Here is a 12,285-nt window from a genome sequence, read left to right on the forward strand (position 1 = left end):
TCATAATCTTGATTTGTGTTAGTCTCGTTTTGTATATTATTATAGTAGTGTCTCTCTCTAGAAAGTGATCTGTCTCTACCATATTGTCTATTTCTGCTGGATTATCTACTTCTGTAGTTAACTCTTTCTGGGTATGGACTCTTATCTCTGTATTCACGTCGTTGTCCCCGATAGTTTGTTTCTGTTCTATAACTTCTTCCCTTGTCTTCATTATAGTTATAATTGTTATTATTATATCGATTATTTATTTTTTCATCGTCGAAGTTTACCGATTTATTTTTCCTTCCTGTAATGTTGATTTGTTGAATATTTTCCCTTAGCTGGTTTATCTCTCTCTTGTATTCTCTATCTCTCTCTATAAACTGTCTTTTTAGTTCATCAATTTCTTTTCCCTTTTCTCTTGTTTTTTGATTTAGTTGAGATACATGTTCATTAAGAATTTCAGTAATCACTTAATTCTGTTCCTCGATTATTGATTCGAAATTGCATCAATTAATTTCTTTATATTTTTTTTAATGCTTTTAAATTACTATTGTCATGTAATGAAATCGCATGTAAGACTGTTTCTTTTAATCCTTTTAAAATATATGTGCAAATTTCGTCTTCATTCATATTTTTATTTAATTGTCTACATATTTTTTCTATTTCGGTTACAAAACTCATTATAGACTCTGTATCTCCTTGTCATCTAGTTTCTAATCTAACTTTTAAAATTATATCGTACCCAATTGGTTGAAATTCGTCGAGAAACTCCTGTTTCAAATTATTCCATGTCCAATTATTATGTTTGTCCTCCAAATTCTCCAAAAATGTACTAGCTGTACCTTTTACGAAGGCTGATAAAAATCTTACTTTATCCTCGTCCTTCCAACCATTTACATCTGCTGCTTTTTCATATTGCTTAAAATATTTTCTCACATCCTCATTACCCAAGAAATGGTCTGGTCTGATCATTAGGATTTTATCGTTCATTTTTTGTGTTGTTTTATTCAATGAAATAGAATGAATATCAGTGGCGGCTCGTCAGGGGAGCAAGTGAGGCTGAGCCTCACCTAACTATTGTACAAAAAAAGGAGGTATATATACTATATACTACAATAGTTATAATTATTTCCAATCGACTTTAAGAATATTATATTCAATAATATAATGTGCATTTTAAAATACAAAATAAATTTATTTTGTCGTATATAATATTAATTATCATAGTACACAATGAGTACAAACTACATACTTCGTCACTGTTATCAAAAATCACGACGAAGACGTTAGTTGAACGATATAACGATCTCGATGAAAGCCGAAGTATGCCGAGAGGCTAGTAATATTTAGCCTCAGACGAGTGGGACGGCCGTACAATGATAAAATATATAATAGTAGAGGGGGAAATCGGAATTTTATTATGAAATGAGTCAGAACCACAAATTAAAATATACTGGATACCCAACGAGAGGTGATAAGAAGTTCCCAAAGTGGCTTTTCATGTGCAAAGGACTACTAGCTCTCCAAGTGAATTAAATATATACTAATGTCATTCTAATTACGAACTCGACGATTATTTAATAATTTAATATTTTTAATTTTTATTTTTTAATGCATGCCGTAGTGGTAGTAGGTAGGTATAGGTACTATAATATTATAAAATAACATGACAAAATATTTTGTTAATGTTTAGTTATGTAAAATAAGCAATAAATAGATAACTAGATAAATGTATATTTATATTTTTTTTTATGCACAAATGATGTCAACTAATTTAGATAATTTTTTTTTGTCTTATTTTGTTTTTTTTCGTTTTGATTATTTTTAATTGAAAACTTTTTGGTTAAAAGTTTAAATAAATTTTTATCAAAACCACATCCAATTTCTACTGCCAACAAATGTTCCCTTATGGTATTAATACAAGGAAGTGGTAATATATTTTGCTCTCTCAAAAACTTATATCCACTAGGAGATCTAGAAAAAAATACATTTTTATTGTTTTAAATCATATATTTTTCAAATTATATTATTAAACTAAAATTGTGTATTTACCTTATTTGAAACAATAAACACAATAACATCCAGTTCTCACTGTACCTACGATTTTTAGGATTTTTAATTTTAGAATCATTATATATTTCATATAATAAGTCAGTTTAATTTTTTGGTATATTATTGTTTTGAATTATTTGCTGGAAACTATTAGTAGAGATTTCTTTCATCTTATTTTTCATTTCGTTTAATGTATATTCTAAAATTGTAATTTTACGTTTTGCTTTAAAAAGACTTTTAATAATACCTTTTTTTATCCTTTTCAAATTATTTAGCTGTTTTTTTTTTTTGTTAGGGGAAAAGAAAACTTTTGAGGATTTTCTACTAATTTTATGTTTAATGTTGTATAGCAATCTTCTACACCATAAACACATGCTACTGTAAAGGTTTGTTAAATTTATATCATTTTTTTTTTATATAATATAAGAAATGTGAGTATATAGTGAGGTACTTACTTTTTATTGTTTTTAAGTAATACTGTATTACATTTAGAATGATACCATGACTCATAAAATTATATTATTTGTGGTCCAAGTTTAGATTTAATATCTGAAGTAATATTAAAATTATCACAACCACTACAAATTTTTAGATTATGGAATAATAATATTATATTTTCCAAATCTTCGACACATTTTATACAATACAAAGATGACCAACCAATATCTTCAGTTGTAATTTCTTTATTATTTACATAAATAAATAAATTTAAATCTATATTTAAAAGTAAAAAATATATATTAAATATTAGTAGTTATTTACCATTTAGTTAGTTTAGTACCCCTACCTTCTGTTAAAACAAGTTGTTTTTCTATATTTCTTAAAAAAGTTTTTTTACAATCCCCTAATGTGTAAAAGCCAACAAAAGTTTTATTTGAATAACCATATAGTTGAATATCAGAAAACCAATTTGATGAAACATTTATCATTTTTATTGCTTTTAAAATGGATTGAAATATTGTTGAATTATTCAATGGTGATACTTATAGATATACATATAATATATATAATAACTACAAGTACTAAAATATAAAATACAAATCATATATGTTACTAAACGCCTTCACTATTTAACCTTTTTGATTATTAACACTTACACTATTACTGTTCCCTGCTTTGGGACATTCATCATCAATATTAATGTTAAATCTATTAACTGTGGTAATATCCTCATTCTGGGAATAGCAATGATCATGTCTAATGTTAAAATGTTTATTGATCTAGAACATTAATGATATTTATTAAATCATGCATTTTAAATAAAAAAATGTAAAACTTATAAAAACCTTTTGTTTCTTTTTTAATGGTGTATAATTCAAGTTAGAAATTGTACCTGAAGTAGGGTTTATTAAATTATTTTGACTTATATTTGGTCCAATACTATTTTCAACTATTGGCTGCAGTTGTAATACTTTTTGAGGGACAGCTCCATTTTTAAGACTTGGTTGTGTTAGACGTATCTTAAATGTATTTTATAGCTAATTTTTGTTGTATTTTATACAATTATATGATACAATAATTTGAAGAAAAAAGTAATTACTGTATATTTGCTAGTTCCTTGGCCCGATACCCACTCTCTTGTTATATCTTGAGGCTTAAAATGATTTTCACAAACCCGAGATTTAGATTTTAACGTAAAACCTAGAGCTTCATTCCAAACCTTACATAAATCTAAATCTTGAGGCACACCAAAAGTACTTTTTTTTCTTTTAGAATCACAAAATGGAACACAACAACTCATTTTTGTTTTAAAGAAAAAACTATTTTGGATCAATAAAAAAATATTAAATCCACAAATCACAATAGTTATACGACAGAACAATACTACTAGTAATCACTAATTAAATTAAATTACCTATGTATTATATACTATTTTTATTATTATAGTATATATATTATATTTCCTAGTAGTTAATTAGTAGTTAGTAATTTAATTCTTGGAATTTAAAGTTTGGCGGTAAATTATCTTGTAAAATTCAACACTAATATGATAATAAGCGCTAGGTGTAGTTTTCAACAGCTGTTTTAGCGAGCCAATTTGGGTCCCCGAAAAATGGTTGTTTGTATAGGTCGTTGGGTATCCAGTATATTTTAATTCGTGGGCAGAACGATTCGGGCCTCAGGGTTTGTTAACATTATCCATTAGTCATTTGTCGAAACGACGTAACTTCCACTAATAGAAATAGGAATCGGGAGGTTGTCATAATGGATATAATGTCGTGTAGTGTAAGTGTACACTTAACAATACTTTTATCACAAACTAAAGATATTGGTTCATATCAAATATCAATCAAATAATAATTAACACAATTAATAATTATTGTTCTATTTGCAATTTTATACTGCCAAACTGTCTTAGTGCCTTGTAGTTTTTAGCGTTTGTAGTGTTTGTATTATAGTTTATTGAGTTATAACTAAATATGTTTCCGATTAATGATTTGATTGTGAATTTACTCGGAACACCATTTTCTTGACGTAGTGAAAGTAACAAACGTCAGATATTAGATGACGGTCGTCCTGTAGTTTCCTTACATAATTTAAATATAAAAAATTCTAATTCTAAGATTTGTTCTCGTTCTTTCAAGGAATCTTAGTATGATTCACACAAGTGGTTATGTGGTAGCTTTTATGAACAGCGGTTGTATTGTTGGCCTTGTGTTTTACTCGGTAAAGTAAAAAATGTTTGGTCTTCTGATGGTTATTTTGATTTAAAAAACTTGTCAAGAAGTGTAAAAAAACATGAAGCATCAAAAGACCATATAAATAACTTCATTGGGTTGGTCCGGTTAGAAAAAAATAAAGGAACAATTATTGATGCCTTAAATGAAGGTTCTCGTTTAAGCAAAATATTGTATAACGACAATGTTAGAAAAAACAGATTAGTGTTGTTACAAATAATTGAGGTTGTAATACTATTAGGTAAACAAGAGTTGGCTTTTAGAGGTCACGATGAGAGCACTTTATCTATTAACCAGGGAAACCAGGGAAACTTTCGTGAAATGTTTAATTTGCTCATTAAACAAAATGCTGAGTTATTATCTCATTATGAAAAAATTAGCAATGTTTTTACAGGCCAATCAAAAACAATTCAAAACGAAATTATACACTGTGTTTATGAATACATAATTGATGTTATAAAATCTGAAATTAATGATATTCATTTTTTTGCTGTTATATCAGATGATACAACTGATATTGTGGAAAAATCTCAATGTGCAATTACTTTGAGATATGTAAAAAAAACTAGTGAGTTAAAGGAGAGTTTTTTAGGTTTCCATGATGTGAGTAGTAGCAAAACTTCTGAATCTGTTTTTAATTTAATAACTAGTGTATTAGATCCATATAATTTTAGAACTAAGTTGATAGCACAGTGTTACGACGGGGTCAGTGTTATGGCTGTTCATGTTAGTGGTCTTCAAAAAAGAATTAGAGATGAAGCACCAAATGCTCTATTTACTCATTGTTGTGCACATCGGTTGAATCTAGTTTTACAACAAGGAAGTTATTGTGTTCCCCAATCTCGAATATTTTTTGCAACCCTTTTAGGGATATCTGTATTTTTTAAAAAGTCTCCAAAACGAACATTTGTTTTAGATACAGTTATTGGCAAGCGTATACCTATAGCTAATGAGACTCGCTGGTGCACACGATCAAAAATTTTAAATTTTGTTGTTTCAAATTTAGATAAGCTATTAGAAGTAATGGAATGTATTAGAGATAAACCAGAGTCAGGAATGTAATCTATCAATGGAGCTAAAGGTTTTATAAATAGCTTAAAAAAATTTGAATTTGTATTTTTCATGATGATATATAAAGACATTTTTAATATAACTGACACATTATTTTCAATTTTACAACTTATATATTTAGATGTGGCCTATTGTGTTGAGCAAGTAAATTCAGCTATTAATAAAATAAAATCTTTAAGAAATGATGATCAGTCCATTTTTTTTTTTAATGAAGCAAAAAAATATAATTTTCTTAAACGGTCAGAAAGATTATCTGAAACTGAAACTCTAAATAAGTATAAAATGTTACAATTTGAAATATTAAATAATATTATATGTCAATTGACTAACCGTTTCCAAGACTTAAATAAACTAAAATTTGTATCTCTAGTTGATATTTCCAAATTTAAATCATACAAAACTGCTTTTCCTTATGAAGAATTTAATTGTTTAACTTTAATATATAAAGAGATATTTGATACAGATCAATTGAAAAATGAATTGTCAGTTATTTATTTTGATGAGCAATTCCATAACCAAACTATTCAACAATGTGTAAAATTACTAAAAGAGTTTGAAGAGTCTGGATTATTAAAAGAAACATACAAACTGTTTTGTATTGTTTTGATTATACCATCCACCTGTGTATCTGTTGAAAGAAATTTTTCATGTTTAAAACGTATTAAAAGTTATCTAAGAAATTCTATGACAGAGAAAGATTATCTTCCTTAGCTACAATTTCTATTGAGAAAGATCTAATAAACACTTTATCAAAAAATGATGAAAAATTGTATGAAAAAATAATTGACAAATTTGCATTACTCAAAGACAGAAGAATAGATTTAATTTACAAAACATAATATAAAAAAAGATTTATTTTTATAATATTTTTGTTTTTGTTTTAGTATATGAGATTTATGAAATAAGTATATTTTTTTTATGTATAGGTATGACATTTGAAATAAATATTTTATGGTTTATTATTAATATATTTTTAAGGGCTAGTATTAAATATTATTTATTAATTGAGTTATATTAAAAGTAAACTTGAAACTCATTGACAGCATATTTACAGACATTTATTTTAACAGCATTTTTTCTCCCATACATTTTGAAAATATCTGCCTCACCACTCATACGGTTCACGAGTCGCCACTGCTATACCCGTCATTAGTTTAACCTAGACCCTGTCTAACTCCTGTTGAGTGCTATATACAAATATACACACAGATATATAAGTCAGTCGGTTTGTGCGTCCAGCATACGAAGCATTTTGGTGACCAGGCGCGCGTATTATTATTATATCTATTATCACTATAATAAGCTCCCGGCCCGTACAATTATTATTGTTCTATTATCTTTTCTTAATTTAGTCTTGTAAAAAATTAAATTTAAAAAATATTGAAGTACATGCCAGATACACATATTTATTTTGAAAATAACATAAGAAGCATATTTAAATATTTAATTAAAATGATTATGAATACAAATACTTATATAAGGACTTCCAAATTATTTGAATACTTTTATATAACTAAGACTGTCCTAATCCATTATATAATAAACATTATATTATACTATAAGAATTAAGAGGTTATATTGACACTAATGTTTTTGAATTAACAGGATTTCAGACGATTTGTTCCTACATGCGAAATTGTGGTGTTCGGCCTCTTCTATTACGCATTTTCAATCAAGATTCATTAGAAAATATGTTTAGTGCAATTTATACGTGCTTTAGGTTATTGAAATAATAACCCTAACTGTATGATGTTTTCTTCAGCAGGTGATAGCTGTTATGTCATTAACAAACGGAATGTAAGATCAAATGTTATAACTAAATCAAATGAAGTTGTGGTAAATATTAAAGACTCAATTAAAAATAAATTGTTATGCCTTAAAATGGATTGTGCGTTAAGAAAAGAGAAATCCATTTTAGGAATAAATGTTCAATAATATGCAGCTACTGATACAGTAGTGACTACTTTACATACATTAGCTATGATAGAATTAACCCAACAACACACTGCATTATATTTAAAAAAAAAAAGATCAGTAAATACTAAATTATTTATAAAATAAATATTTTTAATAAATAAATGAATATTGATTAGATATAATATATAATCATTTAATATACTATAATCACAACAAAAACCCTTCGTAAACTTCGTGTAAAAATGGTTAAGTAAAAAAAAATATTAGATCTTTAAGAACTATAAAGATGTGATATCATGAATTAATGCTAAAGCTGAAGTTCTTACAATTTTTGAAATTAAAATACTATTAAATTCTTACAATCACAACTGATGATGCAAGAAATTTTGTGAAGATGGTAGACATAATGCATAAAGAAAATGATGGTAAGCAAAGAAAAAAATTGTTTTAGCTTTAAAATGTTAATTTTTTGTTTTTAGTGTAAATACTTATAATAATTTATGGTAAATCATTTTATAACTTACAAATTAGATTAAAAAATAAACAATTAAGGTATTATAGTTAAAAATTGTAAACTTAATAATTCAAGTAGGTAACAATCACAGTATACTGACAACACTTTACACATATAAAAATTAAAAAGTACCTATGTTAGTATTACATTACATTTATTAGGTACATAGTTATTTACCAGTCAATTATTGTTGAACAAAATAAAATTTATAATTTTTGAAAATTTGAAATATATACTTTTTAAGAAGAAAAATTGTTAGAATATAATACAAATAATAATCCAACTAACGAAGATTTAGAATTAATTCCTCTAGATGGCTTAAATAGAAGATGATTTAGTGACTGCAATTTCAAATGAAGATAATTATCTTGAACAACAAAAAGAATGTTTGAACCCTTTAAATGTGTTAATTCGTTGCTCTGTGCATACTTTACAGCTTTGTGTAGAAGATGCATTTAAATCAACATCAGAACGTAAATGTATTTCTGAAATGAGAGAGTAAGGTAATTTATGAAAATAATTTTAAAACATCTATAATAATTAAATTTAATTTTAAAATTGTATTAATAATTATTATGATTGTTTGAAGATAGTGAAAAAACTAAGAACACCAACAATATTTTGAAGGATAAAAAGTCTTCATCCAAAAGCTAAAAAAGCGATCATTGATGTGGAAACTCGATGGGGTAGTTCTTGTGACATGTTAAATCGTATTTTAGAGATAAAAGAAATATGTAAAGATGTATCCGATACTTTTAATGAATTTAATGTAACTGATGATCAATGGCAGAAAACAGAAATTATTTTACGAGTTACCTACATCTTGTATTATTTAATTTTGAACATTATTTTTAAAATATTACGCTTAGTCATTTCAAAATTTTACTAGTTATAATATAGGTATATATATTTTTTTTGTAATATTTAAATATTGACAATGTTACTAAGTAAAATCTTTATAACCTGCTAAATATGCGACAATCCAACTGCAAAAAGAAGATCTTACAATTGGAGATTTTTATGGAATTTGGCTAAGATGTTACAGAGATACTAAAAAAGTAGGTTCTTTCAAAGATTTTATCTACTTCAATGGAAAAAAGAGAAAAATACATTTTGAATAATCCTGTTTTTTTAGCTGGTAAATTTGATAAGATTAAATATTAATAATAATTGATCAGATAATATTGTCATATATACATTTAAAATTTTTAAATAATTATTATAATATTATATGCCCATTAAATTGTGATTTTGAATGTTTAAACTGTTTAAGGTATCTATTTAGACCCACGATTTCAGTGTCTGCTAGACAATAACTTCAGGTGTACAGCAATCAATTTTTTGGTCGATGTGTGGAAAATAATTTTATTTTTGGATAAAGATTCAATTCCAGTTTCAAGTGATGAAATTATTGGTATATAATTAGCATAAGATGAAATGGATAATCATGTTAAAGATGATGATTTAGAGGATTTTATTAAAACCAAAACATCTATTTCTATACAAGAAATAAATGAAAATGTTGAAGCAATACCAATTCGCTTATTGTTACAATCATTTGACAATATTAATCGTTTACTCCATGGGTATTAGACAGTATTGGCAGGATTTAAAGTTGATCAAACCAGAGCTATTTAGATTAGCACAAATGATCCTAAGTGTTATATGTATATGAATGTAATATATTTATTGTATTATATTGGTAATTCTATTATATAATGTGAATCAAGTTCGTTTGTAACAATTACAGTGTGTCTTAATTACCGTACAGCTGTCGCGTTATCGCGAACGCCGTACAGCCGCAGTTATCGCGAATGTCGCGTAGCGGTGCGTGACCTTTTAATCTGAGACAATTATATCACTATCGCCGAATACAAAAACTAATATTAAAAATAAAAATATTAATATTAATAATAAAAATAATAAAATCATTATACAAGATGCTCGCCTAAACATATCAATAAATAATTCCAACGCGATCCTTTCATCTACACAAAATAATACAAATAGTCCAAATAACAATGGCTGAATACAGCAAGCCGAAAAAAGAAACCTCTCAAATTCCTCAGAGCCAAGTTCTCCAACCCAAAATACCATCTGACACAAAAAAATATTTATTTCAAGAAATCAGCAAACTGAACCAATCGACGTTGACTCAATAACACCAAACCCAGATCCTGATGTTATCAACCCTAAAGCGCACACTTCACAGGAAATAAGTACGAATCTACCCCCTCCTATAATAGTCAAAGGAATTAAAAACTTTATAAGTCTACGCTTGGAACTCATAGACCTTGTGAGTCCTGAAAACTTAACATTTAAATCAAGCATTAGCAGCCTCAAAGTGCAAACGAAAAATCCAGAAACCTACCGAGCAATCATCCACTTCTTACAAGGAACAGAAGCCGAATTTCACACCTATCAAATGCAAGAAGACAAAGCCTACCACATAGTTATAAGAAACCTTCACCCAATAACGAATACAGCAGAAATCAGAACAGCTTTAGAAGAAATCGGTTTATAAGTACGACAAATCACAAATGTCCTACATAAGACTACAAAATTAAATATTCCAATATTCTTCGTTGACCTTGAACCTTCGGAGTTAAATAAAGACATCTGTCATATAAGCCGCATACTTCACACCAAGGTAAAAATCGAAGAACCATATAAAAAACGTGACCTAGTACTAATTGGTCATACTAAAACGTACTGTGCACATACACCAAGATGCGTTCGATGTGTTGACCATCACATCACCTCAAATTGTTTAAATCCTGGAAATCTTCCCGCTAAATGCTCACTATGTCTGGGTGAACACCCTGCAAACTATAAAGGATGCCAAATTCACAAGGAGCTTCGAAAACATCACAACCCAAATTCACGAACCATCCAACCAACTTCAATCAACAACCAGTCCAATAAAAAAACCACAATGAACGCTTCTTCGACTGAATTCAATCCCACATAAATTAAATAACACATATGCAAATGTAATCGCAAACCAAGAACCTCCAAAATCTGACAACAGTAATCTATTAGACACAGGTACCTACCTTATAATCTAAATTTATTAGTAACTTCCAAGCTATCATAAATCCATTACTTTCTCTCCTTACAACAGTCCTAGCCAAACTTGTAGCCCAAAATGACAAATAATACCCCAACCTCCAAATAATTCCTCATACTTCTTTAGAATGCCTACGGTATTCATAATTATATAGCCGAACTCTCACTTGTACTTCACGAAAAACGTATAGATATAGCATTGATATCTGAAACATATCTCACTAACAGTACAAAAATACACATTCCCGACTACACAATACTAAGATCAAACATCCCAGACGGTACCGCGCACGGGGGAGTGGCGATAAATCTACAACTCTCTTTCATAACGTCTCTCAACTAAGCGAACCCCACATACAATCTTTCACCATCCAAATTACTCTAGACTATTCTCCTATCTCCATCTCTGCAGCATACTGTCCTCCTAACCAAATCATTTCCACAATACTATTTGAGCAATTTTTCAACTCTCTTGGTAATTACTTTATTGTTTGTGGCGACCTCAATGCAAAATACACACCCAATGGGAATGCCACTCAAACTCACCAAGAGGTAACTCTCTTAGACAAGTTATTATTGCCAAAAACTACTTAATCATCTCACCCCAAGATCCCACATATTGGCCAACATCACCTCGAAAGCGATCAGATATTCTTTACATATTCGTCTCTAAGCCACCGAACCGATTCAACACCATCATAGATAATCTAACAAATCCTCACTCAGACCACTCGCCAGTTCTTCTCACCCTCGACACCTCTCCTCTAAAAAGATCAATGAATCCATCATTAAGCAATGGAAAAGTTAACTGGGAAAAATTCCAATCGATATTTACAAAAGACATTAATCTGGACGTTAGTTTAAAATCCCCAAACCAACTTGAGGAATCAGTACAATATCTAACATCAACTATACAAAATGCTGCATGGTCTCCTCTTGCAAACCAAAAATAACCGATAATTACAATCAAAATAATCTCTCTTTTCCTACCTATTCAAGATA

At 28.2% G+C, this 12,285-nt stretch overlaps 1 protein-coding gene and 1 pseudogene across 1 annotated transcript; both read left to right on the top strand.

Annotated features, from left to right (window-relative positions):
* The first annotated feature begins 4,629 nt into the window (after positions 1-4,629).
* LOC126553971 (zinc finger MYM-type protein 1-like) lies at positions 4,630-5,774 on the top strand. Its single transcript, XM_050209084.1, has 2 exons — positions 4,630-4,706; positions 4,763-5,774. The coding sequence occupies exons 1-2, from the start codon at positions 4,630-4,632 to the stop codon at positions 5,772-5,774; spliced, it is 1,089 nt and encodes a 362-aa protein (XP_050065041.1).
* Positions 5,775-8,094: 2,320 nt separating this feature from the next.
* On the top strand, positions 8,095-9,889 carry LOC126553972 (uncharacterized; annotated as a pseudogene).
* Positions 9,890-12,285: the final 2,396 nt, after the last annotated feature.

Source organism: Aphis gossypii, unplaced genomic scaffold, assembly GCF_020184175.1.
Source record: "Aphis gossypii isolate Hap1 unplaced genomic scaffold, ASM2018417v2 Contig00386, whole genome shotgun sequence".
Taxonomy (NCBI): Eukaryota; Metazoa; Arthropoda; class Insecta; order Hemiptera; family Aphididae; genus Aphis; species Aphis gossypii.